This window comes from Enhydra lutris, unplaced genomic scaffold (assembly GCF_002288905.1).
Source record: "Enhydra lutris kenyoni isolate GAN:26980312 unplaced genomic scaffold, ASM228890v2 scaffoldscaffold75, whole genome shotgun sequence".
NCBI lineage: Eukaryota > Metazoa > Chordata > Mammalia > Carnivora > Mustelidae > Enhydra > Enhydra lutris.
The window spans coordinates 128,979-147,659 of NW_019154159.1; the positions used below are offsets into that span (position 1 = coordinate 128,979).

An 18,681-nucleotide genomic window follows, 5' to 3' on the forward strand; every position below is an offset into this window, starting at 1 on the left:
CAGTTTATTACACTTATTAGGGATTTTTAAAAGGCGAAAGATTTATACGATCTGAAGAGAAACCAGAGTATTATTAGGGATTTTTAATACAGAAAAGTACAAAAAGAAAACATGGCCCATGATGCCCACTCTCAAATACTCCCAGCTAGCACTTTTTTTTTTTTTAAGGTAATGCAAGCAACATTTTGGAGAAGAAGGGGAGAAGGAGGGATGGAAGGAGGGAAGGGAGGGAGGGAGGAAGGGAGGAAAGGAGGGAGGAAGAATAGTAAGAGATAAAGCAACAAATGAAAGTCTTCTCTTCATTCCCAGAACCTCAAAGGTAGTCACAGTCAGCCTCTGCTGCCTCCCTGAAAAAAAGTTTATGCGTAATCAGTATATACAACCAAGTGAAGTCAACATAAGTCAGCACACAAGCATACCTCTCTGCCCCTTCTTTTACTCCATGATTATCATTTTTCCCAAACAGCACATACAAATCTACCTCATTCTTTTCTCTTTTTTAAGTAATCTCTACACCCAACGTGGGGCTTGAACTCATGACCCTGAGATCAAGAGTTGCATGCTCCATGGACTGAGCCAGCCAGGTGCCCCTAGCTCATTTTTCTATGGGTTCCACAGCATTTCATCTCATGGATATTCTACAGTTTATTTAAGCAGCCCCGGTTGCTGAATTATTGGCTCTTACACATGCTACCATGAACATCCTTGTACACACATCTTGGTGAAATTTTGCAAGTAAAACCATAGAACTGTTGAGTCAAAAGAATTTGCATTTGTAACTTTGATAGATACTGTCAATTGTTCTTCAAAATGCCCCAGTGGGGTGCCTGGGTGGCTCCATCAGTTAAATGTCTGCCTTCAGTTAGGGTCATGATCTCAGGGTCCTGGGATCAAGCCCCACAGTGGGCTCCCTGCTCAGCGGGGAACCTGCTTTTCCCTCTTCCTCTCCCTCTGCCCATAGCACTGCTTGTGCTTGCTCTCTCTCCCTCTCTCTCTCTCTCTCAAATAAATAAAATCTTAAAAACAAAACAAAACAAAATGCCCCAATGTATCCTCTCACCAATGGTGCATGTAGGAGCACCTATTTTCCCAAATCTCAACCAATGTTGACCATTATCATACTTTTATCAAAGCATTAGGTGTTATAATGTATCAGAGAAACAGTGTCAGTATAAAATATATTAGGAGAGATTTCGTTCAAGGAATGGACTCTGGGAACCTGGCAAGTCCAAAATCTGCAGGCCAGACTGGCAGACGAAATTCTCAGGCACAAACTGATGCTACAATCTTGAACAAAATTCCTTCTTCCTTAGGGAAACCTCAGTTTTGCTCTCACTTCCTTCAATTAATTGAACGAGGCTCGCCCAGGTTATTGAAGACTTACAAGTCAACTCATTGTAAATCTATAATAATATCTATAATGTATAATCTATACACCCCTAATATACCTTCATAGCAACAGATAAACTAGTGCTTAATTAAGTAACTAAGTGCTACCGCCTAGCCAAGTTGACATATAGAACTAACCACATTTACACACACACACACAAAATATACCTGTTCGTATTCTTTGTTTACTTTCCTATTGAGATAATCTTTTGAGAGCTCTTTCTATTACTACATATATTAACCCTTTCTCGCAAATATTTCCTCTCTGTCATTTCTCATTTGATTTCGGTATGTTCTGTCATTATTTCTGTGCAATCAGATCTACTCATCTGAATTTGTCCTGTTAAGAAAGTCACTCAGAGGGGCACCTGGGTGGCTCAGTGGGTTAAGCCTCTGCCTTCGGCTCAGGTCATGATCCCGGGGTCCTGGGATCGAGCCCTGCATCGGGCTCTCTGCTCAGCAGGGAGCCTGCTTCCCTTCCTTTCTCTCTGCCTGCCTCTCTGCCTACTTGTGATCTCTCTCTGTCAAATAAATAAATAATCTTTAAAAAAAAAAAAGAAAGAAAGAAAGTCACTCAGAGCCACTTTCGGAACCATGGTAACTACCCCGTTCACCTAGCCTTTCTAAATGTTCCCCCTGAACCACGAAGTCACAGGAAAGCAGGGTGCTGAGGCAACATTAGCCCAGTTCCCATTGAGAGGTATTTGCTAACAAACAATTTAATGTCAGGCCCTGGTTTTAGCAAGGGTCAACAGAAAACCTAGAGAATACAAAGAACTTATCAAACTCAACACCCAGAAAAAAAAAAAGAAAGAAAGAAAGAAAGAAATCCAGTTAAGAAATGAGCAGAACACATGAACAGACATTTTTCTAAAGAAGATATCCAGGTGGCTAACAGACACATGAGACGATGTTCAACATCACTCATCATCAGGGAAATGAAAATCAAAACTCAATGAGACATCACCTCACACTGTCAGAATGGCTAAAATTAACAACTCAGTAAACCACAGATGTTGGCAAGGACATGGAGAAAGGGGAACCCTCTTGCACTATTGGTGGGAATGCAAACCGGTGCAGCCACTATGGAGAACAGTATGGAGGTTCCTCAAAAAGTTAAAAATAGGGCTACCCTAGGCCCAACAATTGCACTACTAGGTATTTACCCAGAGGATACAAAAATACAGATTTGAAGGGGTACATGCACCCCAATGTTTCTAGCAGTATTATCAACAATAGCCAATCTGTGGAGAGACCCCAAATGTCCATCAAATGATGCATGGGTAAAGAAGATACAGGGTGTGTGTGTGTGTGTGTACATATGTACACGCACAATGGAATACTACTCAGCCATCAAAAAGAAAGAAATCTTGGGGTGCCTGGGTGGCTCAGTCAGTTAAGGTCCAACTCTTGGTTTCAGCTCAGTTCATGATCTCATGGGTCGTAAGATGGAGCCCTGCGGCAGGCTCCAGGCTCAACAGGAAGTCTGCTTGAAGATTTTCTCCCTCTGCCCCTCCCCACACTTATGCTCAACATGCTCACTCTCTCTCTCAAATAAATAAATATTTTTTAAAAGAATGAAATCTTGCTATTTGCAATAACATGGATGGAGCTAGAGTATATTATGCTAAGTAAATAAGTCAGTTAGAGAAAGACAAATACCATGATTTTACGCAAATGTGGAATTTAAGAAACAAAACAGATGAACATATGGGAAGGAAAGAGAGAGAGAGAAGCCAACCATAAGATACTCTTAATAATAGAGAACAAACTGAGGTTTATGGAGGGAGGGAGGAGGGTAGAGGATGAGCTAGGTGTGTCATGGGTATTAAGGAGTGCATTTCTGATGAGCACTGGGTGTTATACATATGTGATGAATCACTAAATTCTACTCCTGAAACCAAAATCCACTATATGTTAACTAACTAGAATTTAAATAAAAATTTGAGAAGAGGGGCACCTGGGTGGCTCAGTCATTAAATGTCTGCCTTTGGCCCAGGTCATGATCCCAGGGTCCTGGGATCAAGTCCCGCATCGGGCTCCCTGCTCAGCAGTGAGTCTGCTTCTCCCTCTCTCACTCTCCCTGCTTGTGTTCTGTCTCTCATTCTCTCTCTCTCTCTCTCTCTCTCAAATAAATAAATAAGTAAATAAAATCATTTTAAAAATCTTTTTGAAAAGAAAAAAATAAAGCCATAGGAAAAACTTTGCATTTTCTGCAAAATGACAATTGCCCATTTTGTCACTTAAGGTCCCTTATATAAGAATCCACATAAGACATTCCTCTCTGAATCGCAGGAGAAAATACTCACTGATTGAAAAGACTCAGCCAGTAAGTACTACATACCCCATCTGGTTTCCCATTTTATCTTGCTGCCAGGAAATCTAGAAGCAAATGTAAGGCTCAGATATAGGAACAAGCCAACTCACTGTGGGGCAGAAGATTTCCTCAGGTAGCATCTTTATTCACTCTCTTGTATAGTTTTGTTTTAAGCCGCCTCTAATTCCTTTTGGAAGTGGATGAAGCCCAAACAGAAACAATAAACAAAATGACTTAAGACGTAACATCAAACTGAGGGCTGTTGGAGGGGAGATGGGTGGGAGGAAGGGGTAACCGGGTGATGGGCACTGCAAGGGACACTTGATGTCACGAGCACTGGGTGTTCTACACAACGGATGAGTCACTAAATTCTACCCCAGTAACTAATAATACAGTATATGTCTGAATTTTTTTTTAATTTAATTTTTTTTAAAAGAACAAAAACACCTGTCTGAATGGTGGCAAAGTTGGCACAAAAGTTTCTGCTAAAACCATGATTAATTAACATTTTCACAAATGCTCCAAGGGAGGGAAGGTACAATGGAAAATCTGGATCTGAGGTTGACATTCAGCTTCCCTAAGCAGGGAAATTTGGAGGCAACCTAGAGAAACTTCAGGAAAATCCTGGCAGCTGTTGTGGAGAGAGTAACTCCATTGTGTATCTAAGGTAATGGATTTAGGCAGACTCATCCCTAAAATGTGGGGGACCAAGGCTAGAATACAAATGGAGATCCATATACCATATGTCTCAATAGTTTAATGTTCTAAATCAAGCTTAAAAAAGCTATCAAATCAAGTGTGTCCTCTCTTCCTACTCTGACAAACATCTTCCTACTGACCTGGAAGCCAGGTTTGAATAAAGGATTTTCAGAAGTTCTGCACCAAAACATGGCAGCAGCAACCTGCCCCTGCCCCCAGGCAGGATTCAGCAGGACCTGGAATGCTAAACCCTGTCACCCTGGACCTTGGCCCCCCAACAAACCAGAGAAGGTCCCAAGAAGATGGATCTGTTTTCATATGATGAGAGAAGAAAATGAATCCTTCACCCCAAAAAGGAAAAAGATAAAAGGGAAAAGAATGTCAATGGGTTATATTTTTTAGTAAATGGAGAAGGTGGACATGGAGGGACTGACCTCTCACCTTCTGGAATAGTCTCTCCAGGAAGCACTTCTTCAAGCCCAAGGAGGCTTGATTTGAGATGTAATTATTAAAGCCACTGCACACAACAAACAAATGGAGCCCTTTAACCCAGAAGGAAATAAAAGCTGAATTGAATTTGGTTTGGGAAGTGGAGGTGGGGAACAACAGTCAGGGGACATCCAAAGTCAACATCACAAACAATCTCATGTTTGCCCTGCTGCCCATTCAATGCCACTGTCAGAGCCAAACAGTGTTGGGGCCATGGGTCCAACCTCAGGAGACCCTGTCAATCACTACGCTTTTACATTTTTGGTGTTTTTTTATCTCTATGGCTTTGTAAGTCCAGCTAAAGTTGGCATCTCTTGATTGAGATGAGCCTTTCCAATGACTCTGAATGCTTGTCTTTGGAAAGTAGCTATTGTCCATTTTGAAACTATGGCATTTACAACTCATTCATCCATCCGTCCATCCACCCATTCATTCATTCATTCATTGAGAGCCTGCTGAGTACCAGCTTCCAGGTATATGTATATTTCGTCTCTATTGTTTATGATTTTCTTCCAAATATAGCACCTTACCTTCCCAACTAACTCTCCCCACTACTTCCTCCAGGTACAGAAGTAGCCATTCCCTTCTTCATCTTCTCTTGAAATGCTCTACTTTACTTCTCTTGAAATGCTGTCCTCTCCAATGTTCCAGGGCCAAGTGCCAACTCTTCCCAAGGCATATGTCCAGACATTCTGATTTTTTTTATTTTTTTTAGACTCTCCCATACAGGAGACCCATTGTGTTACTCTCTCAAGAATCTGGTGCCAAGGGCGCCTGGGTGGCACAGTGGGTTAAGCCTCTGCCTTCGGCTCAGGTCATGATCTCAGGGTCCTGTGATCGAGTCCCACATCGGGCTCTCTGCTCAGCAGAGAGCCTGCTTCCCCCTCTCTCTCTGTCTGCCTTTCTGCCAACTTGTGATTTCTCTCTGTGTGTGTCAAATAAATAAATAAAATCTTTAAAAAAAAAAAAAGAAGAAGAAGAAGAATCTGGTGCCAAAGAGAACTAAAAGTGCAGCGAATTTATTAAGGGGAATACCTATGAAAAAAGTGGGGTAGGGGCACCTCAATTGGTTAAGAGTCTGACTTTGGCTTAGGTCATGATCTCAGGGTCCTGGGATTGAGCCCCGTGTGGGGCACTGTGCTCAGCAGGGAGTCTGCTCGTCTCTCTCCTTCTGCCCCTCCCCCCATTCTTCCTCTCTCTCTCTCAAGCACATAAAATTTCTTTTTTAAAAAAATGAAGAAGTGGGGTAGAAGCCAGGAAAGGCAGGGAGATCCCACAGACCATGAGGCAGGTCTGACCCCAACTGAGGGAGACCACCATGCAATCTCTGGAACGATCTGTAAAATCGTCCTCAAGCCAAATTCAGCCACAAGGGGAATCCTGTGTCTCCCAGAAACAGGCCTGCCTCAGTGTCCCTGCCACACTCTGCCTTTGGCTGGGAACTGCCCGTGATAAGGATGGCCTTGATGCAAACACATCTATGGGGGACTCAGAGGACACAGTGGAGCCTCTCAGTCAGTTATGCCCCTATGGTGGGAAGTCTGAGATGCAAGTTCTCATGGTCACCTCAGATGTTCATTAACAGGGGGTGAAACAGGGTCCCTTCTATGTCTCTTCAGTGACTTCAATTAGGGAATCAAGGGTTCGGGTGTGTGTGTGTGTGTGTGTGTGTGTGTGTGTGTGTGTGTTGAGAAGGAGCTCCCTCCCACAGCCACAATGGCGTCTCCGAAGCCCAGCTCCCACTGCAGACTCTCATCCCTCTCTTGCTTCCTTTCAGACCATCCTGGTGGGTGACAGCGGCGTGGGGAAGACCTCTCTGCTGGTTCAGTTTGACCAGGGCAAGTTCATCCCAGGCTCCTTCTCGGCCACCGTGGGCATCGGATTCACAGTAAGTGACCCCAGACTCCGGGGCCCTGGTGTGTCTCTGTCAGGGTCCCAGCAGGAAACAGGTGGACGCTCACACTGGACCATTCAAGGTTTAATATGAAGGCTACTTACCAAGGTGGAGGCAGGGTGTTGGGGAACGTGGCAGGGGGCGGGTTTGGTGCAATGCCCATGCATAGTGCAGGGCCTCGGGTCCAGTCCTAGCCTAAAAAACAATAACAACAACAACAAAAAAAAAAAAAAAAAAAAAAAACAAGAAAAAACACAAGAGGAGAGAACTACTGCCAGAACTCAGGGACAAAAGCCTGCATGGGGAGGGCTGGCTACCAGGAGCTCTGACCCTCAGTGGAGAAACACACGCACTCCCCACCCTCCTGGAAGCTAGCCAGGGCGGCAAGTCAGCTCCCTCCTACCGTGCTCCCTTCCTGCTCTCCCATCTCCTCCTGGGGCTCCCCACTGGCTAGACCCAACCAGAAACTAGAAAGATATCTTGATACAGATTGCTCAGGTCCTCCTTCCAGGGCAAGAAGAATGTGGAGAGGCAAAGGGATGACTTCAGATTTTAAGTATAGTCCAAATTTAACACTGTTGTGTGGGTCCTAGGGAACCGGCAGGCCAAGAACTAAAGTTTTATTCTTAGCGCTCTGTCTCTCCCTGGATATCCTCAGGATCAGGATGGAGCAGAACACAGGGCCTGTGGGACCACACTTAGGGCTGGGATGCAGCAGCATCACACTTGGTGGGAAGAGGCAAGAGGACCCCAGAAACTGGGCTTGCCCACTGGATCACAGGAAGGAAGGCAAGGACACCTGATGGCCAGGGATTCAGAGTAGAGCAGAAATGAAAGCCTGGCCAGCGTGTGTGCCAGAGGCCTGGAATCCAACCCGACACACCAGCGCCCAGTGTTTGCTCATGACCAGCCTCCAGAGTGCCGGGAAGGGCAGGGCTGAGTCCCAGGAAAGCAAGGTTGCCCAGAAAATTCCTGAGATCTGGGACCAGGCTGCCATGCCAGGCATTCCCCCGACCAGGGGCCTGTTCCCCATCTGCCCCTTAGCACACGAGGTCACAGGGGGCCCTCACAGCCACCAGCCATCTCCCCCAACTCCATGCTCATCCTTCCACCTGTCAGACTCGGAGGGCAGACAGTGGGGTGGACGTGGGTGTGGATGTGGTTGGGAACACTCTGATTCACACTCCACAGACGCATAAGGGTGGGACCTCCAAATTTTGCCACTAGCCTGATAAGAAAAATGTGGCACCTGGCCTCTAAGAAGGAAGAAAGAATGTGGTCAAACAGAGAGCCTGAAGCAGGCTGACACAGGACAGGCCTGGCTCCCCCAAACTGACCACAGGACAAAGGACGGTCTTGGTCAAGCCGACAACACAAACCAGAGCTGGAAGTCAGAAGCCCACCTTCCCCTCCGCAGGCTCTAGGAGGGGCTCCTTCCTGGCCTCCTCCAGCTTCTGGCAGCTCCCGACAACCCTTGGTACCTCTCGGCTTGTGGCTGCAGCACCTCAGTGTCCAGCCCGGTCTTTGAAGAGCCTCTCCTCCCTGTGTGTCCGCTCGTCTTCTTACAGGGCCACCAGTCATACTGGATTAAGGACCCACCTGACTCCTGTACGACTTCATCTTAACTAGTCACATCTGCAAAGACCCCCCCCCCTTCCAAATAAGGTCCCATTCTGAGGGACGAGGGGCTAGGACAGCCACAGATGCTTGGAGGGACGTAATGCAACCCATTGCAGGGGAAGGGGAGCGAAGGCCACGCCACCTCCTCGCTCTCATTTCTCGTCGTCCATTACCCTCTTGCTCTGAAAGCCACTGCCCCTGCAGGGGTCCAGTGTGAGCACTTAAGAGCTCAGAGTGGGCTGGGGTGTTATTCGCAGCAGGTGACTCTGGCATCCAAACAGCAGGCGATTACACACGTCTGCAGGGTACCGGACAGCTTCTCGGCTCCCACAGCTGGCTCTCTGAGGCCCAGAGCCGGAAAACAGCTCCAGCCACTGCCAAAAATCACAGGGTTAGGGGCACATGGACACACAGTCCCCACCAGGCCTATAGTCTCTGATAAGCCACACCTGCTTGTCTCACCCCCCAACACCTAAGTCAAGGGGTGCAGGTGCCCCTCCCCCCTACACACCCTCCGTTAGTCCCTTTGTAATATGACCACAGAGCCCCTGAAGCCTACTAGGAACAAAACCGCTCACACTCCCACTCTCTGTCACCAGGAGCTGCAGGATTGCTGGGATGTCCTGCTTAAAATGATGCGCGACTTCATGAATTTATTTAATACCAAACATGTAAGGCCTGCTTCAGGCCAGGGGACCAGGGCCTGCGGTCCAGGGCCGGGCTGCATAAGGCCAGCCACGCCTTCAGCAGTTCCCAGATTGGGGGGGGGGGGGGCTTTCCCAGGATGGCTCATTCTGGGCGCAGCCCAACAGGTCAGGGAGAAATGAGAGGTGATCTACACTATAAAGGGTCAAAGTCCTAGCACCCCGCTAGGGACCGTGAGAAACCACAGTGTAAATGTGGGGCAAGGTGAATTTCAGTGGGTGAATAAAATCATATTCAGATGAGCTCGCGCTGGGGTGCATTAGCAAAAGCAAAACTGCCTGAGCGCCTTCCTCGTCGTGCACGTCTTCTCTCAAAAGCTCTCTAGAGTCCCCGGCCCACAATCGCGACCCAGGTACACCCGTCGGCCTCCAGCTGGCCCGGGCTCCGGCGCCGCCTGCAGGCCGCGCTGTGCAGCGGCAGCGAAAACCGGGGCGCCTGACCGCGGGGCCCCACAGATGACAGACCCTGCGAGTCAGGCTGGATTTCCAGGGACCGTTACCCGGGGAACCTAACCCGGGCCTCGGGCGACCTTGGGGGACCGGTCCTGGGGCTGGGTTTGGCCCGTCTCCCCAGAGAGCGATGCCCGGCCAGTTTGCTCGGGGGCCGCCTGCACTGCCCCCGAGGCGCTGACCCTGCGGTCGTGCGCGCCCTCGCGAGCCAGCCTTCTAGGGGCAGGTGTCGTCTGGGTGGCCGGACGGAGGGAGGAGCCTGTCAGGGTCCGGGCCGGGGCGGTGGAGGGTGGGAGGATGAGGTGGAGCCTAAAGCGGGGCGGTCCCTGCGCTGTCCCTCGCCCGCCACCAGCCCTAGCTCACCTCTGGTCCAGGGGACATGACGGGCATGTCTGGCGCCGCTGTCACTCGGGATGGAGAGGCCCCCGAGGACTCCCCGCCCTGCAGTCCGAGCTACGATGTCACGGGCAAGGTGGGTGGGCACTGCGCCCAGCGCTGGGGACTCCCCATCCTGCTCTGAGGGCCACCCCTTCCCCACGCCCTTTGCCCTGAGACCCCGGTCCAATCCTTTCTGGCTGCGTCTTCTTTGGACTCAGCCCTTCCCCCAAGGAGCCGGGTCTCCCCGAACAGGGAGGAAGGGTGGAGACAGCCCCCGGCTCTACGCCCTAGTCTAGGGCTCTGGGCTGGCTCAGCAAGGGTGGGGAGAGGGGAGTTAAAAGGACTGAAGGACTCCCCACACGGCGGACCCCAACCCCATTTTCTTTTGCTGCACCCTGATTGCTACGATCCCCCGGAACCCCGTGCTTCTCCGTACGGGTTAAGTGCACAACCCTCCTGCGCCCAGGCACCCGCAAATGCTGGAATATGGGGATGCCTGGAGACGCGGAGGGGACGCCCCCTGGCGGCGGAACAATTGTGGTTAATGCCTTTTCCCCAGCTAAGCTCCCCGCGGAGACTCTTAGGCCCCAAGCTCCGTAGGTCCCCCGGTGCCCCCAAGCCCCACCACCTCCTTTCTGCTCCCTCAGCCATTTCCTCCCGCCTTCTTCCAGGAGGGTGTTGCTAATCAACATGCAGCCCCGCCTGAGAATTTTTAGAACCTGGGAAAGATTCTCTTGGTTAGTCCCAAGTCCCCTGCAGGCTAGCTTAGGTCACCTCTCTGGGGCTGGATCCCTCTGCAGGGGGCAGCCCTGGACGGAAGCAGGTGAGGGGGGCGATGGACTCTGGTCTGTCTGACCTCCCTCTGGGCCCCTGGAGGAGGCAGGGACTGGGAACTCTGAACGAGGGGCTGAGGGAGCACAGAGCTTCCACTCTTCCTCTGTAAGGTTGGGGAGGAGTGAGGGGCTGCCCTGTGTCATGCTGCAGGGCCTTGAAGGAGACCGGCCTCTTCCTGTGGCTCGGGGCCTCCGCCACCCCCACCCCAGGCTCTCTCTCACTAGGAGCTGGGGCCAAAGTGGGAAGCCACTTTGCAAGTCACCCACCCAGAGCCGTTGAGATAGGCGTCCTGTGTGGGCTGGTGGCAGGAAATGGGCCCCTGTGCCTTCAGGGGAGGGGGAGCTGCTAAGGCCCAGGCCCCAGGCTGGTGGGGACTGCCTGACCTCCTGGCCTGAGAAGCCAGCTGGCCTGTTTGTCTAGGAGGTGGCAAGGCTGGGCAGTTGTGTTTGGTGGAATTGCCTGGCTGGGGGGCTGGGGGGGCTGGTGAGCATCTTTTGTTCAAGACAGCTGTGATCTGAAAAGTTTGCAAGAGTTCACCCTCCCTCCTTCCTCCTCAGGAGCCAGGGAGAAGTGCTGGCTCCAGAGGGCTGCCCGGCCTCCAGCCCTCCATCTCCCGTGGGCCAGGCAGCATCTGTGGGAGGAGCCTGGCAGAAGCTCCTTGGGCCAAATTAGAGGGAATGGGAGCCGCAGGCAGGGAGTACCCAGCCCCAGGCCACTCTTCCCTGAGTCTCAGGCACTTGACATCAGCATTTTTGGTCCAAGTCATTAATAGACTCCAAAGAGTCCTCAGTGAAATTATCCTTCCTCCCTTCTAGCCACTGTGGAAAGCATGCCACAGAACAGTTAAGAAATCTTCCCAAAGTCCCCCCGAAGCCATTTACAAGCCAAGACCCCAGCCTTCACGTACCTTTTGCTCAGTCCCCTTACCTTTCCACCAAAGTTAGCTAATCCTAGTACTGTCAAGGTCAGAGCCTCAAAAATAACTCAAACCTAGTCCCTGCTCAACCCATTAAGTATCTAACCAGCCAACTGGGAAAATTCCAGCATTAGGTCCAGACCTCTGTTCTCCAAGCTTGAGGAATGACTGGACAGAAGGCTCCCTCTCCCTGTCCCCGCTTGTCTTGTCTCTGAAAGAAGATCATGAGCAGAGACTGACCAGACAACACGAGGGCAGGGACAAACCCCACCCCACATCCCCTCCCCTAAAATGACCCAGAGATGCTAATTTGCATTCATCTGTCCCACCTGGGAGGTTTCTGCAGAAGGAACTTCAGACTCATCATCTCCCCGTTTCGGTATAAATTTCAATCCTCCCTAGTTCATGCAACCCTTTTATAAACATAAAATGTCATTAGAGACTTTCAGATGAATTCTGTGACCAGAAAAAGAAAAGAAAACAACAGCAGTGGTAATTTTAGAATGTGCCTTTGCATACAACCGTGCCTGCCCCATCAGATCTGATAGCCTCCCTTGGGTGATAATCCCTGTCCACGGTATTAACACTTCCTTTCTGGAAGTGGTGGTTCTTTGGGGCCACCGAGCACATCTGCTGACTTGTGAGTGCTGAGGTCTCAACGCAGGAAACTGGGTGAGGACAGGAGAGTCAGAGGGAGGGCCTGAGAAATGAGCTGAGCCAAGGAGTTGAGAGGAGAGAAAGGGTGAAGGCAGCATCGGGCTTTCTAGAAGCAGGTGGCCCTTAGTATGGACAGCAGCCTTCCCTGGCCCTCTGGCCCCCTGCCCCTCTTTCCAGGGTCTCGCCCTGGAAGCCCAGAAATTTGCCCCAACTCCCCAGTAACTGCCTCTGCCCCCCGCCCCATCTCCTAGGTGATGCTTCTGGGAGACTCAGGCGTTGGCAAAACCTGTTTGCTGATCCAATTCAAAGACGGGGCCTTCCTGTCCGGGACCTTCATAGCCACGGTCGGCATAGACTTCAGGGTGAGGTGGCATCAGGCTCTTCCTCCCAGCAGCAAGCCGGGGCAGGCCAGGGCTCAGGCACAGTGTGCTGTCCTCTCTGGCCCTGGCTCCTCAAAGCCGCTGTGGGCCACTCCCCAGAGGGCACCAGGGGTGCTCCCCCTTGGGACCACAGAAGGGGCCAGGTTCAAGGAGTCCAAGCATGGTGGAGGGGCTCTCTGCCCACCTACAGAATCTGAGCAATGAAACACTGAGTCTTAAAAATCTGCCCCAGAGCAGGACGGACACATCACAGGGTGGGAGCTGAGTTTCCTGGCCTTCCGCTGTCTTGCTCATGGCCCTCTGAGCTAGGCCCTTCTGGCAAGGCCTCAGAGGTCAACAGGTCTTTCTGGAGTTCCTGGAAGCACCCCACTGCACTGGGTTGAAAAGCCAAGCTCATCAGCCTCCCTCCCTGTGGTCTCGAGAAACCCACCCCTACAAACCCGCATCAGGGCTGTATAGCGCTCTGCCATTCTCCACCCACAGGGTCCAGGACAGTAAGGTCTAACCCAGGTGGTGGGGTGGGGGAGAGGCCATGCAAAGGCCGGCTGCCTCCCTCCCAATGGGAAGGAACCCAAGCTTCACTTCGGAGAACTAGTGAACAGCTAAAGGGAAAGACCACCCTGCAAACCCATCCTCTGCTGTGCCCAGGATGTGCGAGGTGGAGGAGGCGGGCATCTTATCTCTAGGGCTCTGTTCTGCAGGCTGGGGCTGAGCTCCAGGAGGCACCGATGAAAGTGGGAAAGAGGCGGGGCCCCCAGTGCCCAGCCCTGAGTCACTTGCTGAGGTCAGGAGAGTCAGGCCCCGGCATGTTGTAAGAGGAGCAGACGAGTCCCCAGAAGAACTCTGCCATGGGGCGGGGGGGAGGGGGGAGCTTCTGGAGACGAGGTCCTGCTGCCCTGAAGAACAGATTTCCCTGAAGAGGAAATATGACTGGAGATGTCTCTGGGGCTCACTGCACCCCCTCGAAACCCGGGAGGCAACCAGAACAGAACGTCTGCCGCTCTGTAGGAAGTCAAGGATCCAAGCCTCCCCCACCATCCAAACCCACCCTCCCCCTGCCCTGTCTCTTTCAGAACAAAGTGGTGACGGTGGATGGTGTGCGGGTGAAGCTGCAGGTGAGCCAAAAGTCCCGAACCGCCAGGGAGCGGGGAGGATGGAGGGCCCCGCCCCTATTCTGCACCCAGCCCCTGCTCTGCACCCAAACCGCAGGAGGCTTGCAGCCCTGCCCTGAGCCTGGGGCAATTTCCTGTGGGGCCCAGGGGAAACAGCTTTTGTGCTTTTGTTTGTTGGAGGAGGGCGAGGAGGGTGGCCCAAAAAGCAGTTCCCAGGCACACTCTCCGCCTTCAAAGGCTCAAAGGCCGCTCGCTCCACGGCTTGCCCTGACAGCCAAGACGGGCTTGCCCTGCTCCAGCTCCTCTCCAGTTTCCCAGGTCTCATCTGCTCTGGGAGACTGGACACCCCCAAGCCCTGGGCTAGGGAAGAGGCCGCAGCCTGAATGAGCTCGTGAGCTCCGTAACACCGCGGACATCATCGGATGTTCGGAAGGCCCTGAGCCCCTAGAGCAGGAAGCGTCCCCCCCCCCACACACACAGCTGTCGGACTCCAGCATGGGTACCCTCCGCGCAGCCCGGTCCCGGCGCACGGCCTCCCTCTGACCGTCTGTCCATCCCTTCCTAGATCTGGGATACAGCCGGGCAGGAGCGGTTCCGCAGTGTCACCCATGCTTATTACCGAGATGCCCAGGGTAAGCCCTTCCCCAGCCCACCTGGGAGACCCATCCTTCTGCCCCACGTCCCCTGTGTGATCTCTCTCTCCCCCTGCAGCCTTGCTCCTGCTCTATGACATCACCAACAAATCTTCTTTCGACAATATCCGGGTAGGTCCCCTTCACGCGCCCCCCAGCAGCAGCCAAGGCAGGCCCTCCGCAAGCAAGGACTGCTTCCTGCTTTGTGGGGAAGGGGGCAGAGCAGGGAACACTGCCGCCTTTTTCAAAACACCTGCACTGTGACTCAGAAGGAATAACCTGCCGCTGGGCATCTGGTCGGCCTGTGGGCGGGAAGACCAGGCAGGCTGCTGGGTGCCTGTGCCACCTGCTCGGTCCTGGCTGTGACTCGTGAGTGCAGTTCCTGACAGAGTTCGCCCAGTACCCAGCTCCGCCCTGGACAACTACCCAGGTGGCAAAGACAGTGATTCAGTGAGCAGGTCTGTCCTTACCAAACTATTGCAGAGTAGGGATGAAAAGTCAGTAAGTACAAGCACTGAGCGCGTACGGCACCATAAGGGTTTCACATCTCCCTGATCTCAAGAGATTGGCAAGCACATGGGGGGCGGGGGGCGCTCGGGGACCAAAACACGTAGATATAAAGCAGCTTATACAGAGGATGGAAATCCACAGCACGTGCATTGCCACCTCCAACTCCAACTCCCTGCTCCTGGTAGACATCACTAATCCATCACAATCTTTCCGATCACTAAGCCCTTATGTGTCGCTAGAATCCTCCGTGAGTCACTCCGGGAAATCGCTGGGGACTACCAGCTGATTTAGGAGATAAAGCTCTGCCATCTGCATCTTCCATAGAACGGGGAGTTGCACACTTGAGGTTGGGTCAAGGAAGGCTGATCCGGACCAGAGAGGCCAGAACAAAGAGGCAGATAAGAGAAGGCGGGGGGCCTGTGAGTAGCCCAGTGAAAACCAAACAGGCAGGAGAAGGACGGAGCAGAGGGAGCGGAGAAGGCCTGGTTCTCAGGCACAGCCTGGCTCAGCTCACCCTCTCCTACAGGCCTGGCTCACTGAGATTCATGAGTACGCCCAGAGGGATGTAGTAATCATGCTGCTGGGCAACAAGGTGAGTGAGCCCATCCCTGCGCCTCCCCTCTCACGAGCCCCACACAAGCCCCAAGAGGGTCAGTTGCATGTCCTTCCAGCAGAGGATTCTTCCCAGACTCCAGGTCAGCGGTCAGACCTATTTGGCAGCTTCAGCCCATCTCATCTACCCTCTTAACGCTTTGGAAATGGCCCCCTCCAGGGAAAGCCCAAGCTGCCATCTGAGAGACCCAGTGTTGCCCAGACGCTCAGCCCCCACTAGATCCCAGTAAAGTCATCACAGATGAAGAGCTAAAACCCGAGTCCCAACTACTGTCACCCCTCTGAGGCTGGTCACCACACCCCTCCAAAGGAGAGTTTCCCATCTCCCCAAGTGGCAGTGGGATCCCCTGGCTGGGAGTTGGGTAACGGCCTGAGCAAGGCAGAAACCCTGGCTCCAAGCCAATCATACCACCCGCAGTCCCACAGGCCACCAGCAGAGGGCAGGCAGTGGCTGCTCCTGCAGGTAAAGGGGCCAGCCCAGGCCCGGAGAGGGGCTGGCGGGGGTGGAGGTTTCCTTCCCCAGAGTGACCCACCTGGGCTTGACAGGCGGATGTGAGCAATGAAAGGGTGATCCGTTCGGAGGACGGAGAGACACTGGCCAGGGTAAGTGACTGCCCGTGGTCAGGACGAGGGGTGGGGGCAGCCAGAGGCTGGCCCTGAGGACATTCTCTTCCTGGCAGGAGTACGGAGTTCCCTTCATGGAGACCAGCGCCAAGACGGGCATGAATGTGGAGTTAGCCTTTCTGGCCATTGCCAAGTAAGAGCTGAGCATGGACGGGAGTCATGTGGGACGGGGTGGCACCATCTGGGAATCCAGTAGGGCCTGGCCCCTGGCCCAGCCCCTGTCCCTACAGGCACTGCGGCCTCCTATGTCCAGTAGCCCCAGGCCATGGGAGTGGGGAGGGTGCAGTTTCTCACTCCCTGCCCAGCCCACTGCTTCTTCCTCTTCAAGGGAGCTGAAGTACAGAGCCCTGTGGCAGCCCGATGGGCCCCACTTCCAGATCCGAGACTTTGTGGAGTCCCAGAAGAAACAGCCCAGCTGCTGCTCCTTCTTATGAATCCCAAAGGGGCTGAAAGAAGGCTCCAGAGGCCCCCACAGATGCAGCCGTCTCCCCCAGATCTGGTTTATTCTGAACGGATGGGAATCGGGGGACCCAGGGCACAGCCCCTTCCCAAGAGGGAGCTGTACTCCCACTCTTACATTAGTTCCTGTAGCTTCCCTACATCCTGGGGGAGGTTAAAGTATTTATTTCACTTTAATGATACATAATGTAATACAAAAAAGGAGGGGTGGGCACCAGAAAACCAAGAGACAGAACGGGTGGTCCTTTTGCCTTCTGGTACTAGGACTTAGGGGCCCCAGGCGCCCTCCTTGCCTTGACAAGGGTGGTATTCTCCAGCTCAGCACCAGAGGGCAGTGATGCACTTCTGCAGCAGGACGGCAGGCCGTGACCCCACTGGGGCCCTCACCTCAGCTGGAGAGGTGCAGCAGACCATGGCTTTACTTCCTCCATCTCCCCAGAATGTCTTCCCCAGTAAGATGCGCCCCTGTGCCGGACCAAGGCTCAGGGAAGAGAATCGATGTGGAGATTGGGCAGTAATGGAGCTCGGTGGGTAAAGGAGAGAGGAGTAGCGGAGACTTGGTCTGTATTGGCTGCCTCTGGCCTTACTAGCCCCACTCTGGGATGTACCCCTTTTCCTCCAGCCCACAGACTGAACACATTTGGTTCCTGTTCTCTAGACCTCAGGTGCCAGGGGCAAGCCCCTCTTTTCCCCCTCCCCCAAATCCCTGGTGGAGGGATCTCTACCTTTTTGCTTATGCCCTTAGACTCCTAAGGTCAGAGCTAGGGAAAGGTTTTTCTCCTGTCTCAACACTTTGGAGATTGGCAGCCCCACGGGCTACTTCAAGCAGCTCCAGTGTTTCTACTGAGTTAAGAATCCGATAAGGAGGAACGCCTGACTCTTGGAGCCGGTGGGAGGCAGAACCAGGCAAACCTCACGCCACACATATCCCCCTGCCCAACCCAAGCGTGGTCTCCTCCCTGACCACCATGCCTTTTCCCTTCAGACAGACACCACCACAGCCAAAACTGCTTTATGTCCCTTCCCACTGAGCCAGGTTAAGGAGTAAGAGGTCACCCATTTCTGGGTAAATCAACACCATGTGTAGAAAACAAAGTCACGTGGGTAAGACTGGGTTAAGGAGAGGCAGCAAGGAGTTTATGTGGGGCCAAGGTCACCTGTCCCACAAATCCCTAACCCTGGCCATCGGAGGTGAACAGGAAACATGTGGGTCATGACCTGGAGAGTAAGAAGTACACACTGCACATTTCTAAGGCTACTGCATTTGCTTTCAAGGCAGAAATCTTGCTCTCTGAGCAGAGTCAGCAGCTCCGACTTGGGCCTGATAAGGAAGCTCTCCAAGGCTTCTCCCATTCGGAGCAGGGAGGAGCCTGACCTTGCTGGGCTCTTCTGGGGCCCAAGGCAGGTCGCAGGCATTCCAATCACAGGGGCTGGCTCTCGGCCTCTAGCATCTGTGTTTTCAGGATTAAACTGCAGAATTGGGAAAGTACGCCCTGGCCACTGCTTCTTTGAGGTGTGCTTGGAGAGGGGGCAGGGGAGAGAATGTTGACTGTCACTGCGTGTTGGGGGAACGGTCACTGACTGCCCAAATCATTTGATCTTCATCCATCAATGCTCCCAACTGCTCACCTCACCCTTAAAAGACCGCTCCCCAACTTCTGTGAGCAGCCTTTCATCTGCAAGAAACTGAAAGAAGGTTTGTCCTAAGGTCCCATTTGGGCTTTTCTTTCCCCCCTATTGAAAAAAGCCAGGGCTCCTTTCCCTCTGCCCTGTACTCAAGAGATTGGTTACCTGACTCTGTTCTGCCTCTCTTCCCCCACTTACTGGCCAAACGCGGAGGCCAGTGCTCACACCCTTGTCCTAGCTGGCCTGTTTCCAGTGGGCAGCCCCAGGAAGCCTGGGTTCCCTACCGAGCCTTCATACTGTCCCAGCGAGGACGAGAGCCCGCACCCCTGTTAGCGTGCGTCCTTGGACAACGCAAAACCCACGAAGGGGAAAATACCGT

The 18,681-nt window shown here is 52.6% G+C and overlaps 1 protein-coding gene across 3 annotated transcripts; it reads left to right on the forward strand.

Annotated features, from left to right (window-relative positions):
- The first annotated feature begins 9,850 nt into the window (after positions 1–9,850).
- On the forward strand, positions 9,851–18,165 carry LOC111160257 (RAB37, member RAS oncogene family). Of its 3 annotated transcripts, none has more exons than XM_022523183.1 (9): positions 9,851–10,034; positions 12,599–12,709; positions 13,801–13,842; positions 14,405–14,471; positions 14,551–14,603; positions 15,508–15,573; positions 16,140–16,196; positions 16,274–16,350; positions 16,546–18,165. In XM_022523183.1, the coding sequence occupies exons 1-9, from the start codon at positions 9,942–9,944 to the stop codon at positions 16,649–16,651; spliced, it is 672 nt and encodes a 223-aa protein (XP_022378891.1). In that variant the 5' UTR covers positions 9,851–9,941; the 3' UTR covers positions 16,652–18,165. The 3 variants fall into 3 exon arrangements, with proteins under 3 accessions (XP_022378891.1, XP_022378892.1, XP_022378894.1); XM_022523184.1 differs by having other exon boundaries at positions 12,599–12,691; XM_022523186.1 differs by lacking the exon at positions 12,599–12,709 and having other exon boundaries at positions 9,856–10,034.
- The last annotated feature ends 516 nt before the right edge of the window (positions 18,166–18,681 follow it).